Source organism: Podarcis gaigeae (assembly GCF_964106915.1).
Source record: "Podarcis gaigeae genome assembly, chromosome: 2".
Lineage (NCBI taxonomy): Eukaryota > Metazoa > Chordata > Lepidosauria > Squamata > Lacertidae > Podarcis > Podarcis gaigeae.
The window spans coordinates 70,382,163-70,402,354 of NC_139679.1; the positions used below are offsets into that span (position 1 = coordinate 70,382,163).

At 47.5% G+C, this 20,192-nt stretch overlaps 1 protein-coding gene across 1 annotated transcript; it reads right to left on the reverse strand.

The window, feature by feature from the left end:
* Window positions 1-216: 216 nt before the first annotated feature.
* Window positions 217-19,065, reverse strand: RGS14 (regulator of G protein signaling 14). The gene is made up of 15 exons (XM_083726285.1): window positions 18,433-19,065; window positions 14,436-14,457; window positions 13,500-13,654; window positions 12,486-12,578; window positions 11,521-11,664; window positions 10,989-11,138; window positions 10,747-10,867; window positions 10,494-10,615; window positions 8,464-8,667; window positions 6,294-6,370; window positions 4,521-4,647; window positions 3,543-3,624; window positions 1,996-2,054; window positions 1,576-1,687; window positions 217-983 (listed from the first exon to the last, which is right to left on the reverse strand). Exons 1-15 carry the CDS (start codon window positions 18,475-18,477, stop codon window positions 670-672), a joined length of 1,827 nt encoding a protein of 608 aa, XP_083582411.1. The 5' UTR covers window positions 18,478-19,065; the 3' UTR covers window positions 217-669.
* Between the last annotated feature and the right edge of the window lie 1,127 nt (window positions 19,066-20,192).

Consider the following 20,192-nt stretch of genomic DNA (forward strand, 5'->3'; position numbering starts at 1 on the left):
ATTGGGCTGGGGGTTCTCTTCACTCTAAGCCATGCCATTTCACGTGAAGGATGTGGGAACCTCTCAGGGGCAGCACAGACCCCAAAACAGTCCTGTCTCCCCAACTCCTGCACCCGAGTGTGTCTGCCTTGAGGGCTGCATTCACAACCCACTGCTGCCACGCTGCCCAGAGAGGCATGTGATGCCGTGCACAAACTCGCAGAGACTCAGGACGACTTAAGCAACGGTGTTATCTTACATTTTACAAAGACTGAAAATTACAAACTATATACAGGCGTCATTACCACCTGCCACAGAGATGCAGTTGCTGCTGGGGCAGCCATGGGCAGCTGTTTCACAACACAGAGCAACTGGTACAGCAAGTGGGCAAGACTGGCATTTTCCTGCCCAGCCAGCATGGGCAGTTCCAAGGGAGGAGAGTCAGCCAGAACATTAGGAGGATACGTTTCTATTCCTGGAAGACAGGCTGGGGGTCCCTAGAGGTGGCTGCAGGCTGTAGCCAGGCCTCAGACCATATTCCTATGAGAGGGGAGGAGTCTCTGTGAGGCAGAACATGGTACCACAACATATACTGAACAGGAGGGACCTGACCTCACTGCTAGGAACATGAGGTTGACTAGGCCTCTTGGAAGGGACTAGTATGGCTGGTGGATGGAGTCATGGAGGAGGTCACATGGCTGAAGGTTTTCCAGCAGGACCTGGTGATGATGGAGTTCCCGTAGGTGGCTTTGAAAGGGAAGCCTGAGATACCAACTGCTTCTTCTGGACCTGACACTGAGAGACAGTGGCTGCCTCAGCACTGGGGGCCTCAGATGTGGACTTTTTCTCAGGGGCTGGGCTGGATGAGGAGCTGGTCTTGCTGGAGACACCATCTTGTTCAGGCAGCTGAAGGAAGTCAGGTAGTTCTAGATCCTCTTTGGACAGGAGGCCACGCTGGTCATTGACTCTGCAGCTCTGTGCCCGGTTCAGCAGATCCACGAGCCCTGGGGGGGAGAGGGGGAAGGAATTTGCTGTAGTTCTGGCGGCCTAACAATAATTTATTATACTAGCTGTCACCTTTCTATTCAACAGCCTTCTTCACATTTAAACCTTTCTTTTAAAAATGGCCAATAATCCAGGCAGAGGGCCTTCTCGGCAGCGGCGCCCGCCCTGTGGAACACCCTCCCACCAGATGTCAAGGAAATAAACGACTATCTGACTTTTAGAAGACACCTGAAGGCAACCCTGTTTAGGGAAGTTTTTAATGTTTGATTTTTTTTGTTGCATTTTTAATATCCTGTTGGAAGCCGCCCAGAGTGGCTGGGGAGGCCCGGCCTGATGGGTGGGGTAATATAAATTGTTGTTATTATTATTATTATTATTATTATTATTATTATTAACAACAACAACAGCAACAACAACAACAAAGAACTGAGGTTGAAAATTGCATGCATTTACAGAAATAAACATGTCAACATGTATGCAGATTCACATAGCACCCTTTAATTCCCTGGGACTGCATTGCTTGCTTCCTAGTCAGTAATAAGCATCTTATTTACCTCCCCTATCTGACAAGTAACATCAGAGAAGATTTACCTTCCAAGTCATACGTGCGTCTATTCTGTTTGCTCCTAGGAGGCTTAGTGTAGGAACAGGACCCCTCACTGAATGAATCAGATTCAGATTCTGTTTCTACAGAGCTGTCATCCTGGAACCACAGTATGAGAAGGCATGATTATAACCAGAGCCAAAAATTGCCAACCCGGTACCTACCTAAGCACCATGACATAAGCCTAGCAAACCCAAAACAAGATGATATGCATGGCTGGTGGGGTGGGGAGCAGAAAGACATCTCTGGACATACAAAACTAGTATTATCAGGAATACTGCTAGGCCAAAACTTTTCTCACTGAGATCTACATACAGGAAGGCTTTGTTTCTAGAAATAAAAAAGGAGCAGCATTCTCTCATGTAATTGCCCCAGCTAAGGTAATACAACCCATGGCCAAGACTCACCTCACTCAGCTCACGAGAAGGGCTTATTGCAGAATTTCTCACACCAGGAGGTTTCCCTTCTGCAATAAAGCACATGGATATTAAATATCCTGGAGGGACAGCAGAACAAAGAGTCAGATCTTAAGCTCTGACAACAATGGGAGGCTGAGAATAAGACTTGATGGAGAATGGATCAGGATTTCCTGGAGAAGACAACATGGAAGAGGCTGGAAGCCTATAAACTGGGAGCTGAGAGAACATGAATGGACTGTCCTTGAAATGATTCAAGTGTTGATCCATGTGCTAGCAAGAATACTGGCAAAAAGAAGGAAATGCTGTGTTTACAAATGTGTCATGGACTAGGGAAGTTGTGGGTTTGGAGTACAAGATGAGAGGAAGTAGCAATGTTGCCTTCTCTTTTTCTGACACGACTCCTATGTTTTCAGCAGCTGTATGACGAGAGCCCATTCAACAGGTGACTCTCCCCTTTCCTGCTGTTTCCTGCTGGAGAAACTCTTCACTTATCACACAGCTGCTAAAGGAGCCCTGCCACAGAAAAAAGTGTCAACTTTAGTGGGCCACCTATAAGGTTATGAGACAGAGGTGGTTGATCAGAGTGAATGTGGAGCAGGATGCAATACTGCATGAAATCTGGTATGATTCCCCACCCCTGACAAATATCACCGTGCTACAGCACACACCGTATTTTTTGCTCCATAAGACGCACTTTTTTCCTCTTAAAAACTAAGGGGAATCGTCTGTGGCCCCATGGACCAGAGCATGCCAGGCACTCCTGTCTTCCACTGCCTCCCACAACCTTGCCGCCGCTCCCCGACCTGTTCTGGTTTTTAGCCAGCCCCGCGGCTAAAAACAAAGCCAAGGCAGCTAGTGGGATCCATCCAAAGCCAAAGCCGCGTGCAACCTCTCCAGCCGGGAGAGGTTGTGCGCAACTAAAAACAAAGCCAAGGCTTCTGCCCAAGCCGCCTGTAGCCTCTCTCGGCTGGAGAGATTGCGCACGGCTAAAAACGAAGCCAAGACAGCGAACCCGGGCTTCCCCTGACAGCTCCAGAAGCCTGTCCGCTGCTCTTTGGGGCTGGGGGGAGGATAAGATTTTTTCTTGTTTCCCCCCCCTAAAAACTAGGTGTGCCTTATGGTCCGGTGTGCCCTATGGAGCAAAAAATATGGTAAATGCCCTGGGACATGTGGTTGGGCCTGTGGCCTCCCTGCTTATGACAAATGGCTCTTCATCTAGCCTGTTCACCGTGAGTGAAAGCTGATTTCCTCACCACCATTCTGCAACCAACACTGAACAGGCTCATTGAGTGGAAGATGCAAAAATTAGTGGTCTGCTCATCAACATTGGCAGGAAACAAGGCAATCCTGTGCATTGGCCTCCCTCCCTCCCAGAGATCCACATGGTATTCATTCTTCCCTCCCTAGGAAGGTGTCCCTGTCTAATACTGCACAGTGCCAAGCCATCTACCAACTATCCCTAGAAAAATGAACAAGGTCAAGAGGAGGTCAAGATACTAGATCAGCAACCACATGTGCCTTTGAGCTTCACCTACCTGTATCTGACTCCAGCACAAGCTTCTGAGAAGCCACAGTGGTAACTTTCTCTTCCATATTAAGAGCTTGGGGCTCACCAGGCTGCAGCAGGAGAGCAGAGTTAGAGACACAACAAGGCAAGGACTTCATGTCAGGGTGGATGAACAACCAGAACAACACTGTATACATGCTGCTAGAGTGGGCAGCTTTCCAAAAAGAAGCTGAACAGAAATAACCACGTGCCGTAGCCCACCAACCCACAAAAAGAATTAATGGTGTCTGAGACACGGGGGATCTCCCTCTAGCCTGGAGAGCTGCTGGACCTATGATTGGCCTGCATCTAGCTGGAACAGAACATTACCATGGACTCTGGTCTGGGTACCAGTCTGTCCTGGCCTGTCACTTCACTTGCTCCTGCTTAGCTAGAAGGGGAAAGCATTGTCCCTAATAAGAATGTAAAAGAGCCCTGCTGGATCAGACCATAAGCCCATCTAGCCCAGCTTCCTATTCTCCCAGTTGCCAATCAGGTTGCACCCATAAGTGGAACATGAGTGCAACAAGACAACAACGAGGAATTCCTAGTAATGGTATTCAGAGGCAATTGGTATTCAACGACTAGTAGACATGGGAAGCTCTTATCTTGTCTGCTCTTTTAGAGCCATCCAAGTTGGTGGCCATCACTACAACTTATGGTAGCAATTTCCATAGTTTCACTAAGTGCTGGGCAAGGGGTGCTAAAAGAAACTGGGGGAAAGCTTAAGATCCAAATGTAACTAGAAATTCCATCCCTACGGAGCCCGGCAGAACCCCACAGAGAGGAAAACTGCAGGGAGGAAACTCCAAGTTCCATACTCCTTAACCATTTACCATACTGCCTGGGGTTTATGGGTCTTTGAATCCAACAACATCTGGAAGGCCACAGGTCCCCCACCACTGGACTGGAGTCACCCAGACTTTATTTCTGTGTCCTGTTTCACTTCCTCAAAGACCATTCTCACCCGTCGAAGCAGGACTCGTGTGAGATCCAGGCCATACTTCTCCACGATGGGCTGCAAAGCCTCCCGCAGCTGCTTAGTAGATTTTGCCAGAATGCACACTGTCTTATTCAGGGGCATGATTTCTAGCCTATAAGGAGAAGAAACATCAGAAATATACCCAATGGGCACAGTATACTGCATCTGGCACTGCCACCTTGCATAACTTGTGCACCCCAGTAATCTACCCCAGGTGAAGGATAACCCTCACTTCCTGATGCCTATTGGTAGGAAACCAAAGAGTACAGGTCTGATTCCCCCATTTGAAGCCCATGGGCAAAGTCACAGAAACTGAGCACATAGGAAAGCAGTGCAGGAAGGATGGTAGTTTCCTAATACTGTGCCCATATATGAATCACAGCAAAGTGGACAGGGAGAAGAATATTCAAGCAGTTTGTCTTGAATGAAATCCTAATGTTGCGAACCCCTTGTGATTTAGGGTCTGAGAGGCAGAGTCTGTTCTGGAGCTGTGAGCCCTGACCTATGTTCATGGTGATACAGCAAGCTTCACGCAGATGGGGGGAGGGTGCTATCTCCCAAGAGATTTGCAGACTGGGGCTTGCAACACGTATGGCCTACTCACTTGGCCACCAGTACCTGTATGGGAGACTCAAGGGAGTGTGAAGAAGATAATGGGGGAAGGTGCTTCCACCTAACCCACCCCCTCTGCCTTTGAAAGCCTTAATGCTGCCTGAATTGGGGATACCAAAGGGGCAGCACACCCATTGGGGAAGCTGAGGCCTTGACATTTGGTTGGCATAACCTGATTCCTAGCTATTTTGTAGTGGACTTAGCCGCAGTAGCCAGAGCATCCAGGACTAAGATAAAACTGTGCAAACTCCTTTGTTGTTCCTGCCCCTGCCAGGAGGTGTCATGTTCCTACATTCATTGTACTGAAAAGTTGCATTTTGCATACTGTTTTATTATTGCTACTACGCAGAGACATCACCTTACCAACAAAGGTCCATATAGTTAAAGCTATGGTTTTCCCAGTATGTATGGAAGTGAGAGATGAACCATAAAGAAGGCTAATCGCTGAAGAATCGATGCTTTTGAATTATGGTGCTGGAGAAGACTCTTGAGAGTCCCATGGACTGCAAGAAGATAAAACCTATCCATTCTGAAGGAAATCAGCCCTGAATGCTCACTGGAAGGACAGATCCTGAAGCTGAGACTTCAATACTTTGGCCACCTCATGAGAAGAGAAGACTCCCTGGAAAAGACCCTGATGTTGGGAAAGATGGAGGGCACAAGGAGAAGGGGGTGACAGAGGACGAGATGGTTGGACAGTGTTCTCGAAGCTACCAGCATGAGTTTGACCAAACTGTGGGAGGCAGTGGAAGACAGGAGTGCCTGGCATGCTCTGGTCCATGGGGCCACAAAGAGTCTGACACGACTGAATGACTAAACAACAACAACAACAACTATGACATTGTTCTTGAAGTTGTTGATTTTGTAATGTATTGCTATTCTCCTTGTTGTAAGCTGCTCTGAGCAGTGTGGGTGTGCGTGTGGGTGTGTGGGTGTGTAAAAGCAGCATAGAGATAAAAGTGGCATGAACAGCAGTAGACAGAGAGGTGTTGGGTTTGCTTATGTTTCACAAATAAAGACGGGCCCCATCCCTGGGGCAGACAGCCCTGGCCCCATGTCAAGAGGGATTTAGCAAAGTTTCTGCCTGTTAGCTACAGAATACATGGCCAATGTAGAGCAGGAGGGGTCTACTGAGATTACACTCACTCAAAGCTGACCCTGGTCTCCAGCTTCACCTCCTGATCCACCAGGACTAAGCTCTCCTGGTTCAGTGCCAACGGCTTCTGTGAAAAACCAAGCAAAGGCAGACATATTAATACAGCAAAAATTAAAACACAGATGTATTGTTGTATATATATATATATGGGCATAAACAGTGCTTTTTTCTAAAAAAATGTTTAGGGGTACTCTCATTTTCCTACTCATATTGAAATACTGCCCTTCAATGAGGCCAAATTTAGATTCACAAAGTGTTTAGGAGCATGCATACCCCTGCATCCCCCCAGAAGAAAAGCACTACGTATTTGAAGTAAAACTAGAAAATAAGGCCACAGGTGTGCATGAGTTTAAAAGCTAATGAGACCAAGGATGCAAGTCTGGGAAAATAGCTTTAATAATCCTGCATGATACGTATTATGAGACAAAACAATCCTAGTGATTAAGAGCTTTTTCCTAGTTTACATTTGTTTGCTTGTTAACATTTCTTATCATCAGGTATGAATCGCCTTCTAGCATGAGTCCATGAACACCACCGTTATTTTCCATATGTTGAAACACATGTGTTGTTGCAACATCAGCGCTTTCTAACATTCCTCATGACGCCTCAACAATGCCTACTAATCTTTCAAGATGCCTTTCTCTTGATCAAGTTTATTTTTCAATTGTTTCAATTTGTGCACTTAGGTGGTAGTGACAACTCTCTGCAAACAGAGAGGTTACTAGTGTAGTGTTCTGGCTTGAGGACAGAGGGGGTCCTTTGTTCAAATCTTGCCCCTACCAGTACTGACAATCTGCCAGCCTCAGTCCTTTGTCTGTGTACTTTATAAGGTTATTGCAAAGGTTACCGAGATAGCCCATGTGCAGCACTTCGAATGCTCAAGAAATGCTGTTTAAATGCTGACTACTGTATTAAATATACAGTGGTACCTCGGGTTACATACGCTTCAGGTTACACACTCCGCTAACCCAGAAATAGTGCTTCAGGTTAAGAACTTTGCTTCAGGATAAGAACAGAAATTGTGCGGCAGTGGGAGGCCCCATTAGCTAAAGTGGTGCTTCAGGTTAAGAACAATTGCAGGTTAAGAACAGACCTCCAGAACGAATTAAATACTTAAGCCGAGGTACCACCGTAGTCTAAGCATGTTTACTCAGAATTAGATTCTCCTGAATTCAGAGAGATATATCACCCAATAAGTGTGTTTAGGATTGCAGCCTTCTGAAATCCTATACAGTACACAGTTACCTGGGAGAAAGTCCCTTGAACCTCAGTGGAACTTACATCTGAGTAGACATGCATAGGATGCTTTTTTCTTTTTGTACCAGGAAGCTTTCTGAGCTTATTTCATTAGGAATGACCTATAAGTATATGTACACACACTGTAATCAGCTATAAGCTGGATATTATTTGCCTAATGCAAATATGCCTTCTGAAATACTTGATACACAATCAGGGTGGATCTCTGGGGCTTACCTGCGGATAGGTAGGTAAATATTTGTCTCTGGCAGCACTTTGTAAAGAACAACATTGAAGCTATTTGAATTTCAGAGGAATTGAAACTATGCAGAGGCCCAACCCATGGGCAAAAGAAAGATTCACCCTGAAGTGAACCTAAAGTAATTTCATTTTGAGTTCTTTCCTTGTCAGCTCTGTGGGGTAAAATTAGCTGACTCAAGGAGATACTTGAAGAATAGTAGGTGTCCCTTGAAAAGTGATGATGGTAGTGTGTAACTCATATTGGTGCCTCTAGCAATCCATCTTCAGTGTCTTATCCTTCATTAGTATTCTGAGCCTTCAACTAGCCGATCTTATGGGACAATACTGTACATTCATTATCTCAGTAATTCTTACAACAACCCTATAAAATGAGCAATTGTTGTGCATGGCTTTTGAGACTGAGAGAATGTTGGTTTGCCTCAGGTGGGTTTGTACCTGCAATGAAATTTCAGGCAAGGACTTCTGAACTCACAGCTCACAAGGGAAGCTACTGCATTGTCCACCAACTGGACAGTTTTTGCCCTTTGAAAGAGGTTACAGCTGCTGTCTCCGTCTATATTTGACCTGGAAATACAGCACACACAGCATCCCTTCCTCTTAAAATTTCTGCAGTGGCATTCCTCCAGAAGTTATTTTCCTTTTCCTCCCATAGGCTGGGCCTACCTTTTCATTCCCCACAAGATAGATCTTGACATCAGGCAGGTGGAGGCCCCGGCGCTGGCAAATCCCAGCCAGCATGTCCTGGATGGAGAGTCCAGAGCGCACAGGGGCCAGAGAGGCTGTCCCATCGGGAAGGTAAATACAACAGTACTTGACAGGCTGGTTCTGACTGTCAGGTTCTGAGCCAGTCAGGCTCTGCCTGTTGTTCTGAAGGAAGGAGAAATCAACACATTCAGCATCGCTCTTTGCCTGGCTCAACTACTAGGATAAAAGCTCAGAGTGGACACCAGATGATTTCCTAAGGTCTGATATATAATTTTGTCTGTGGGTGTTTTGAGGCTTCTGGACAAATGTACCAATGATAATAGACATACACAGAATTTTCATACATAACTGTACATCATTTATCCCTCACCTGTGTGCAAAACATATTTGCTGTTCCATGCATTATAGAGAATGAGGAGATAGAATACTAGAATGTACACAAGTGGCAAGTGGGAGGGGTTTAATGCCCTTCTTGTGCTTTTCTGATGGGTGCCATTTTTATTTTATTTTTAAACTTTCCTCTATTTAATAAACCATATTTTGAATCTTGCAAAAATGTTTAGCAGAAGAAGAACTCTGCTAGATAAGACCCAAAGTCTGTCTGGTATCCTGTTTCCCACCACGGTCAATCTAATTGCTCATAACATACAAACTCAAGCTCATAACATACAAACACAAGAGGAGCCCTGCTGGATCAGGCCAGGGGAATGTCTAGTCCAGCATCCTGTTCTCACAGTGGCCAACCAGATGCCTATGGGAAACATGCAAGCAGCAATGCATTGTTGCTTCACAGCAAAAAGTATTGTCAGATCTACTACTCCTGAACATGGAGGTTCTATATAGCAGGTTTCTTCAAACTTTTCAGACTCAGGAACCACTTTTAACCCAAACATGCATTTGAGGACCCATTTCTTAGTCTCCCTATTGATATGCTAGTTTTGCTGCATGCAGGGACTACAACAGGGGAGCAATTTAAATATATGATCCTTTTCTACTACCTACAGTTTGAAGTAATACATTTTAGAATTCTACTCTTGCAGTCTACATTTCTCATTCTGGGTACTGTATAGAAAAGTGTAAAAAAAATCTGGTTCTAAGATGTGTCAGTTTGGCAGCCTAAAGTCTGCAACTCTTGCTTTCATGTCCAACAGCTCCCCCTTTCTGCAGATCTGGCACTGGTGCTATGAATACAGTGCAAGGACCTTTGCATACATGTCGCTCTTGCAGTCTAAGCCTGTAGCTCTAACCACATTTGCCTGTGAATAAGCACCACTGAACCTGGTGAACTGTGCTGAATCATGCCAGGTCTGTTGGCATTTATGTGTAATATCTATCAAAGCCAAAGAAAATTCTGATCTGATCCACTGTCCAAGAAACAAGTACGGTGTACATGCATGTGCATATACTAAACAATAAGTAAATAAAAATCATTATTTTGCTCCCTAGAAGCTGGTTTCATTGTAACAGGTCTGTACTCTGTAGTTTACATTCATGTTATGCAGATCAGGCAATATTCAGCACCTGCTGTCCCTGCAGGGTTTTCTAGCAATGCTTCTCCCTAAGGATAATGTCACTCCCTGTTCTCCTTTCACTGGTCGTTGTATTCAGGAGGGGAGGATTGCCTCCCCACCAGCTGGGAATCCCTATGGCTTTAAGCAACATCTTTTCAACAGTTCCAGGGTTCTGCAGCTGCGGAAAATACTGGGAGCTGCCTCAGCGGCTCTTTCCAGGAGCATTCGCAGAACTGCACATTGTTGAGAACTCCTCCACACTGCACAGTCACATAGCCCATTACAGATTGCGTGGGGGCTGGGCGGGACAGAGCGTGCAGCAGCCGTGGCAGAACATCAAGCAACAGCAAAACGCCTACTAGCGCAAGGAAGGGAACGTGATCCGAGCGGGATGGGGTAGGCAACAGCAGCACAGGTCGGTTTTCACCGCCCTGGCCCCCCAAACCCCCAGGCTAAATAAGTCCCAGAAGCACTTGCCTCGGTCTGGGAACTGTTGGTGGTGTAAGATGAGAGGAAGCCCAGGTCCAGGCTAGCCGAGGAATTCAAAGAGCCTTGAGACTCACGCCAGTGGGACGGCCCTTCGCTGCCATTTCTTTCCTCTAGGACAGAGAATCAGCAGGTTTTTGGAGGATAGGTGATCCATGGCGATTGAGCACTTTATTACCCACCCTGATGCCACCCAGAGTCCCCTGAACAATTGTGGTGTCCTAACTATCGGCTTTGGACTCACCTCCCCAGTGACGCTCCCTCCGGTCCCCTCTCCGAAAGGATCTCCGAGGGCTCCTGCTGCCTAAGTTGCCACCTTCCTCCATCCCTAGCGGCAGCGATTTCCCTGCTTTTAGTTTCGTTTTCTAGGGGGAAGCCAGAGAGTGCATCAGCTCATAGCATGCTGGGCCAGGTTAGGGGGACGAAGTGGGGAAAAGCCACCCCCTAACTTTCCCATGCAGTCCTGTTCAAGAGGAGGCCCCGTACCTTGCCATGGTCGCTTGGGGGGCTGCCGCTTCGAGAGTGAGGCCTCAGCTCTGGCAAGGGCTGCCCTTGGCTTTCGGCCTTCGCACATGCCTGATACAGTGGCGACTTGACGAAGCGTGCATAGCTGTCAAACTTCATCAGGTTGAAGATCTGGAGCAAGAAGCCTTGGGTTAGTCATGTGCCCATCACTGTCCCTGAAGCAGGATGCCCTCCAGGACTTGGATCGCCTCAGAGGGACATAGGAAGCTGCCTTATACTGAGTCAGACCACTGGTTCATCTAGCTCAGTATTGTCAACACTGACTGGCAGCAACTCTCCAGGGTTTCAGGTGTACTTGGAGATGCCAAGGATTGGGCCTCAGACCTTCCACATGCAAAGCAGCTGTTCTGCTACTGAGCTGCATCCCTTCTGCTACCTCAGAAGACTTCAGCAATGATGCTTCGCATTGCTGATTGGAGAAGCAACAGGTGGTATTCCTAGATTCCCACACAAGCCCACATCTCATAGACTAGCTAAGGCGGACTGTTCTCACCTGGAGTTGTTGGACGTGAAACATGTCAGGGGTGGGGGTGGCCAGCATCTCCTCACCAATCCAGGCCTGTCTGTCAATATTGACCGGGCTGACCGAATGTCTTGACAGGAACTCATCATAGATCCTCCTAGCCTCGTGGGCCAGCTATGGAGAAAGCAATGTGGGATGAGATGAGTTATGATGTTACTACAGGTAATAGCTGTTCTCTGTGCCACTCTTCTTGTCTCCTTTAGTGTAGGCTATAGGAGAAGAGTGTCAGGGTTTCTCTAGTCATAGGGTTGCATGCAACCAATGCTTGTATGCAAATACTAGAAAAGTATGAAATTGCTATTAATTTGGTTGCAAAATTTAACATTATGAGAATCCTTCCTTCCTTTCTTCCCATGCCTGGTAAAATCTCCAAAGCCAGAGGGAGACTCAAAATGCTTCCGAGCAATCAAAAGGAAGTATTTTAATGTGCTGCATAGCTCCTTGCACTTCCCTATGACTAGTGACAAAAGCAGAGAAATATACAAAAAGCCAATTTCCACAATGTGTCTAGGTAGCAGAATCCAGCTTTTTTCAGCCAAGAATTTGGCTTCCTCGAGTACAGAATTTCTTTAGTGTTTTATTTTTCAGCACAGTTCATGTAGTGTAACTAAGAGGCAAGGAGTCATCCTGACATTTCTTAGCATATCCCCTCTTCCAAATCAGGCAATGTGTTTTCTGAGCAATGATAAACGTGCTGCCTGTATCTTGTGCAGAACTGAGCTTCCTCAAAACAAAAGTCTTCATTTTATAAACTGCAGTTTCTAAACCTTGTGGTTAAAAAATACATATGAATATCCCATTCAGGGCAAATTAGGAACAAACTGAGCTACACTTGCTTATATCCACTCCCTTTCAGCCCCCCAGGCAGAGAAAGAGTCTGCTTTGTGCTGGTTTGGGGTTTCACCTGCGTTGTCTGGCCTTGGTGGTGCTCTTACCTGTTGGGTGCTGCCAGCTGGGATCTGCTGAAACTGTTCACAGGCTTGCCAGAAATATACATTCTCAGCACTAAACTCCTTCTTCAGGAACTCCTAAAAAGAGGTGGGGTAGAGATGAAGATGACCCTCCCTCTGTCCCAGGACTCTCACAATTTAGTGTCCTGTGTAGATCAAGGAGTTCATCTAGGCACCATTCAGCCAGGGACAACAAATGCAATACAGCACAAAGCAAAACATTATGTAAACTCTACGACAGGCACATACTATTGCAGGCTCACACATACACAGGGGTGGGGTGGGGGGTGTACCTCTGCTGTTCACAGAAGGGTGAACCATTTCCTTCTCCATTGTCGAGCTGGACTGGGTAGAGCCTCCCCACCCTGCCCCCACTCTGCAATGAGTATGAAAATACCCCCCCCCACTCTCTCCACTCTTCAGGTGGTCAATCTAATTAGCAGGGAAGGAGCCATTTTGTCCCCTTCCCTGGGTGGAGAGGCTTCCACCTCTCTACATAGAACCACACCATGGTGGGGAGGGGAAATGCACCACCCTTGCTTGATTCTGCATGCTTTTGCCCCAGTGGCAGCCATGAGAAAATTGGGTCAGAGGCTGGCAGGCCACTAGTGAAGGCTTAGCAGGCCAGACAGGGACGTAGGAAGGAGGGTGCAGGGGGTGCGGTCTACCCCAGGTGTCATCCCTGAGGGGGTGACAAAATGGCACACAGCGGAGGGTGGCACATACCACAGGGCCTGGCCTGTAGCGCGCCCGAGCCACGTGTCTCTCCTGGGAGTGATGTGGTGGCTCGGGGCCCTGTGCTGCCCCAAACGGCAGCATGGGGCTTGCGTCCGCCAGGTGGACTCCGTGGGCAGCTTGTTGTGGCACCCCGCTGGGTGGATCGCTGCGGTGTCCCCAGCTAGCGACACCCCTGAGGCTAGATAAGCCCCACAGACTGACCATGTCCTGTCCTGGGTTGGAGGGAGATCATGATAAACAGAAGTGCTGTGTCTTACTCACAGTAAAGTAGGCCACACCAAGTCGGTCCTGCAGTAGTGTCTCAAAGGACTCTGCCCATCGTGCTACAGATTGCCCCGAAGAAGGAGAGGCGTTCTGGGTGCTTGGCAGACTGTCCACACTGTTATTACTGCCCCGAGCCCCCGAGCTGTTTAACTCTGTGAACAGAGAGAGAGATTTCAGGTCCTTCCCAAGCCTTAGAGTGACACTGAGTTGGGGGTCTACCCAACTTGGCTACCTGAGGGAGAGGTCTAGATGACAACCTCATTTCACATACTGCAGGTGTGGAGAACCTTTGGCTCTCCAGATGTGGCTGAACTACAACTTCCATCATCCCAGACAACTGGACATGATTGCTGGGGCTGATGGGACTTGTAGTTTGGCAGCATCTGGAGGGCCAAAGGTTTACCACTCCAGACATACAGAAACCAACTGGAGTGGCAACTGAATCTTATTTCAACAAGATGGCATCCTCCACTGCGCCTGAGGGCAGCAGGCTAGTGTAGGAGGTGCAGGCCATGATGTGGCATAGGCAGTCCTGTCATCCAATACTTCCTCATCTCTCCCTCTACCCCCAGCATCCTTCTGAGGTAGACACCTAACTCCACATAATGAAGGGGTTGCCCCAGCGACAAATCTCTGGCCTCTGTATACCAGCTGATAAATCTTAGAGCTGGAAGTGGCCAGTCTGTGTCCTGGCAAAATATCCTGAGAGGTATTTTGGGCAACGTTTGTTTCACCATCTAGTTGCCTGGAGCTGTTTTATGTCATTCAAAATGCCAATGTGAGTGAGTGTGAGCAGGTCTTCCTGTTGCTTGTAGAGTTTACCAGCCTTTGCACTGCTCCACCCCTACTATCCAGTGAGCCCTGCTGTCATGGTCAGGTCTTTAACCTTCCCAAATGCCCAGCACCCTTCCCAAAGACAGACGGCCTACTTACCCCCATCTGACACAGCCAGGCCCTGCAAGAGAAGGATGAGAGTGGTCAAAATAGTTCTTAGGGATATGGCAGAATGCAGCGGGGCCAGTACTGCTGGGGACGGAGGCAGCCTCTGCTCCAGCATCAGACAGCCTCACAGGACATTTTGCTGCACACAGCTTCCGACCTCAGGACAAGTGCCAAACTGTGCCGCATCCAATCTCCCGTGCTGTTGTGGAAGTCTGCCGTGGTCAGAACTCGCTGTAAGCAATGTAAGGAGGTGCTGACCTACACAAGAGCAGGAGCCTACCACTACCACCCCTGGACCCAGCTGCCTTTGGGATAAAGTAAGCTGTAGGCCCACCTTATTCCCAGATGCACCCCAGGAGGAATGACCCAGGGCCAATACTATTCCATACCATCCAACATTTTCTCAGATGAAAATAGGGACATTCTATTCTACATCAGGAAGTTTCTCCCGCATTTGATCTCCAACACACATAGATGTCTTATACACATATGGGATGCAGGTGGCGCTGTGGGTTAAACCACAGAGCCTAGGACTTGCCGATCAGAAGGTCGGCGGTTCGAATCCCTGTGACGGGGTGAGCTCCCGTTGCTCGGTCCCTGCTCCTGCCAACCTAGCAGTTCGAAAGCACGTCAAAGTGCAAGTAGATAAATAGGAACCGCTCCGGCGGGAAGGTAAACGGCGTTTCCATGTGCTGCTCTGGTTCGCCAGAAGTGGCTTAGTCATGCTGGCCACATGACCCGGAAGCTGTCTGCGGACAAACGCCGGCTCCCTCGGCCCATAGAGCGAGATGAGCGCCGCAACCCCAGAGTCGGTCACGACTGGACCTAATGGTCAGGGGTCCCTTTACTTTTACCTTTACACATAGATGTCTTATACACATATACATCTGTCACCTTGAGCCAATTACAACCTCTCAGCCTAACCTACCTCACAGGATTGTTGTAAAGAAAAAAAATATGTGAGGGAGGGGATTGTGTACAACTTCAACTGATAAATGGAACTGAAATAACATTTCAGCAGTACACTGCTTTGAGTCCCTGTCAGGGAAAAGAAGAGGAGAAGGAGGAGAAGGAGTAAAAACTGTGAGAATGATCAATGATCAATGATCAGGAACATACCAGAGAGTAAATCCTATTGAACTCAGTGGGATTTAATTCTGATTAAAATGCTTAGGGTTGCCCAGTCTTTACCCAGTTACCTGGGAGTAAGCTCCTTTGAATACAGTGGGACTTACTTCTGAGTAGACATGTAAAGGCTTGCAGTGTAAGGCTCCATTTACAATAAAGGAATAAACGCCCCATGTGTTTCCTAAAAAATGGCTGGCTGCTGAAACATTTTAATTAAACGTTTTAAAGCGAACTGGTGACCTTTTCCTTCAGAATTACAGGAAGGGGCTTTGTATGCCAGCTTCACCATTTCCTTCATTTGATGCAGGTAATTTATTTTCAGTATACGCAGCACTCCGTTTTTGCACACATACACATATACACACACCACTTTAATTGCTCTCTGAGACATGGAGGGGAAGAAAATGGAAAAGTAGGACATTCCAGGTTCAATTAGAAATGGTGTTCAACATGCAACATTACTTGTATAATGGCACCAAAGGGCCACGCACAAGACCTAGAGCAGGGGTGGAGTGCTTCAGGCCCAGGGGTCAAGTGTGGCCCTTCAGGCCTTTCTATTTGGCCTCTAAGACTCTCTGCTGCCACAATACGCTCTTGAGCCTCACCCCTCACCTGCCCTGCATTGCACCCTCCCTATTTTTGCCTGACCAGAATGTCTCATTTGAACTCTGATAACACCTCTTTGGCTTGTCTGAGTATATGTAAACACTAGCCAATCGTTGCTCTGCCTGCCTTTGCCTCTGGCACCACCCGCCACTGGCATGTGGCCCCCAGAAGGAAATGTGGCTCTCAGGCTGACAAAGGTTCCCCACCCCTCAACTCGAGACTCCCATCCCAAGGACCATCCGGATGTGGCACAGAGACCAGCCTTGCCACAGTGCCACAGTCTAGTCAAGCCAACCGCATACAGATGTTGGTGGTGTCCTTTGCCTACGCCATTGCTTTGTGGCACATACAAGGTTCCTCATACTGGAACTTCAGTCTAGGTCTTTCAGATCGCACAAATCTGAAAAGAACTAATGGAAGGAGGGTGCTGATGGGATACGCCTGACAGCTTGGTCCTTCTCATGTCAGGCAAGACAAAACAACTCCCCATATGAGAACGTGAGCAGCCATTCCTTCCTGAAAACCCACAACAGTTTCTACAGAAACAGGGTTGAATTCAACCTAATGTTACATGGCAGTGGCAAACTTCCAGGACACATAGATTATGCACACATTAGCAACCCCCCCCCCCATACTGCATACTGCTGTACACAGCCGAGAAGGGCAGGGATGTCTTCACTTGATACCCATTGCCTGTTTGGTTTCCCCATGCCTGCAAACCACCACCACCCTGAACTCATGAAGCTGTCATCTGCACATGTGCAACAGCTGTACACACCTCAGCTTAACCGTGAAATGAATGTAGCTTATGTTTTCCAATTGGATGGCACTGGTTTGAAGGGAAGTGCACCAAGGAGCAGTATTTCTCAAGAAAAAGTGACAGGATATAGATGTGGATTGTAACAAATGCCTTGTGTATGCAGCTTCAAGCACCAGTGATGGGCCACAGTAAACAGTAATGTGGGTACCGTCTCTGGGGTCAATATCTGATATTTCTATTTGAATCCACATTATAGAAAGGATGGGAAATCTCTGCTGGACTACAGCTCCCATCATCCCTGACCATTTGTTATACTGGCTGAGGCTGATGGGTGTTAAAGTCTAACAGTGTTTGACAGGCCACAGATTCCCCAACTCTGCACAATAGGATAAGACTCTATGTTGTCACCATAGTCAAAGGGAATATTTCCATGAACCACACCATGGACTTCTCTCCAAAGGCTCCTACAAGCTGACCCCACACAGAAATTCCACATAGGATCCCCCATCCAGGGCAAACAAAGGCTAAAGCCACTTTCCAGGCAACCAACTGGGTTTCTGTGGCTGGCTAGCAATTATCTCCCATCTAACATTCCTACCGAACCCTGCTATTCCTTAAAGAAATAGCTGCCAGGTTTCAGCATCACCAGCTTATCTAACCTGCAACTCCTTGCTTTGCTGTGTTTGTTGTTGTTGTTGTTGTTTTTGCTTTTTTTTATTTGCCTTGCTCACGACATGAGTCTCTGGCATCCAGTTTTGTCAGCCCATCTAATCTGATTACAGCCCTTCCTTGCCTTTTGTGGCTGCCAGTCATGCTGAGTTGTGCAACATGATCTCAGAGACTCTCACGCCAGCCCTCGGTCTTCTGGGCTCACCGCGGCAGATCATCTCTCAGTGCAGGCTGCAGCCTCTGAAAAGTACTGTGATTTCACAGGCCACAGAAACCCTCGAGCTCAGTGTGAGACCAAAAAAACCCCCAATCTGGCCGGGTGTGGAGGGCGAGGGGTTAGCAAGGCAAGAGTCACAGACCCTTGACACAGACCAGCCACGCAGAGAGTGCTCTCCATGTATTCTCCCACAAGTTACAAAGAACGAGGTGGGGCAAACAGGCTCCTTGTCACCAGGCTCAAAGGAAATGAAGTGTGGATTAGCCTTTCTCTAACAGTCAAATCCCATCCTCTCCTCAATATCAGTGTCACAGCCTCCCACTTATCTTCCTGGATGTCAGAGATCCATGAAAAGTAAAGGCACCCCAGCTGGCCCAGAGAGGCCCTGCAAGGAGAAAAACAATGAATGCTGATCTTCCTGGACAAATAACAACCCCAAAATGCATAAACACACAACACAGATCCTTAAAAGGCTGCTTCCCTGAAGCATCCGTTGCTGGGGACAGAAAAAAAACAAAACAGAGACCACATTTCCTTGCAGGTTTGTGAGCTGCAAGCCTTTGGCCTTGCCATCATCCCCCAGGAGCAACTGAAGTGTACTCACTCACCATTCGGCCATTTTGGACGCCCAGGTATTTGGGTTTTCCCAGCATGCCTCGTGCTGCTGTCACAGGTAGTCCGTCTAAGCCAGGACCATCAGCCTAGGAGAAGCCCCTCCCTGAGGCTGCAGCACGGCCTTCTGAGCATCCCCGGCAGGGAGAGAAAGAAGGAGTGCAGCTGCCTGCCACGCTCACAGTGCTGCACTCACTACCTCTTTTCTCTACCACAGGAAGTGTCACTATGGAAACCAAAACCACAGCTCAAAATGGGGTTTGGAAGAGAGACTCCCTCCTTCGAAGAGCACAGCCCCACAGACACCCACAACAGCCTAGGGCTCTCTGTGAACTGTCCACGGCTAGAGCATAAATTTCCCCAAAGGATTCTGCATCCTGATAAGGAACCGGAGTGTTAGGAGCTAAAGGCAAAGAAATTTACTGTCATCCACCACAAGAAACCCCTCAGGGGAAGGAACTGAACAGATGGAAGCAAGGTAACAAGGCTTTGCTTCAGCAGAAATGCAGCAGAAGGAGCAGAGAGAATGAAGACAACAATCTGAGGTGAACGCAGCACAGAAAACTGTCCTTGGAGATCATGAGACTCCATCAGGAACGGGAGGACTTTGTTTCATAATCTCTGCTGTAGCAATATGGCAAAAGAGGTTCCAGCTAATAAACAAGCTTGCTGGCATGAAGTCAGGGGCCTTGTGACTACATATACGGTGCCTCTAGGTCTCTAATCCAGGCAGCAACGGATATGACGCCCAGTCCGACATTGTTAAGCATGATATTGGGATTTATTCACTTATTTCTTGCATTTTTATCCCAGGCCTCCTCCAATGAGTTCTGGGTGGCATACATTCCTTCCTCCCCTATTTTATCATCACAACTACCCTGTGGGGAAGGTCATGGAGCAATTGGCCAAAGATTACCCAGCAAACCTCATGGTTCTAGTTAGGGTGGCCACTTTCAACACACAATGCCAGAAATAGAGAACACAGAATTGCATCTGCTAATTTTTATATAGAGATACCAATTTTAAATACTAAAATTTAAATAGAAGTACAATACTTCTCACCACAGGGAGGACTGCAGCCAGGTGACCTGTGTACCTGCTCAGTCTACTCTCGAGATGCACACTGTTGATTGGCAATTCCAAAAGCCCTCCTGCTTTCCCTTTCTCTTTAAATTGAACCTGGATTCAGGGTGACACTTGAATGAAATACGGGAGGCAGGTAAGCCCCACCCCACATAGTCAATCACAAGATGCAGTGCACACACACTATTTGAATGGCAATGCCCATCAGCTTGGGGAGTGGGGGCAGCCCCCTGAAATATTTAATTGGGGGGGCAAAGGGCCTCAGTTCTTAGGAGTTACCGCCTATGCCTGGATTGAACTGCCCTTCAAATAGAGGACTGCCCTCTGTAAAGTAGGATATATGGCCACCCTTGTCCTAGATTCTAGGACATGGACCAACACATACACTATACTGGCTCTCACTGGGAAAGCTGGCAGCCTTTGAGATAGATTTGACCCTTCCAATGCAAACTTTAACTAGCTTCTGATAATTCTTTCAAATTCAAAGCAAGGTGTGATTTAAAAAAAAAAACGTTGTCCAGTTTCACTTGTAATGTGTAATTGTGTACAGTAATGTTATTGTGTTGTTATGCATATTCTGAGAAAGTAAAGGATCACTGACAACCTGAGGATATATTTCAGAATACCCATTCATTCTTTAAACATGACATTTGCTCCAGAGCAGTGAAGCTTC

Coding starts and splice junctions, on each gene's coding strand:
- RGS14 (XM_083726285.1), bottom strand. CDS start 18,477: ATGCTGGGAAAACCCAAATACCTGGGCGTCCAAAATGGCCGAATG. Junction 11,665..12,485: donor CAGCTGGCAGCACCCAACAG/GTAAGAGCACCA, acceptor CTTTCTCCATAG/CTGGCCCACGAGGCTAGGAG. Junction 6,371..8,463: donor ATCTTGTGGGGAATGAAAAG/GTAGGCCCAGCC, acceptor GGTTTTTCACAG/AAGCCGTTGGCACTGAACCA.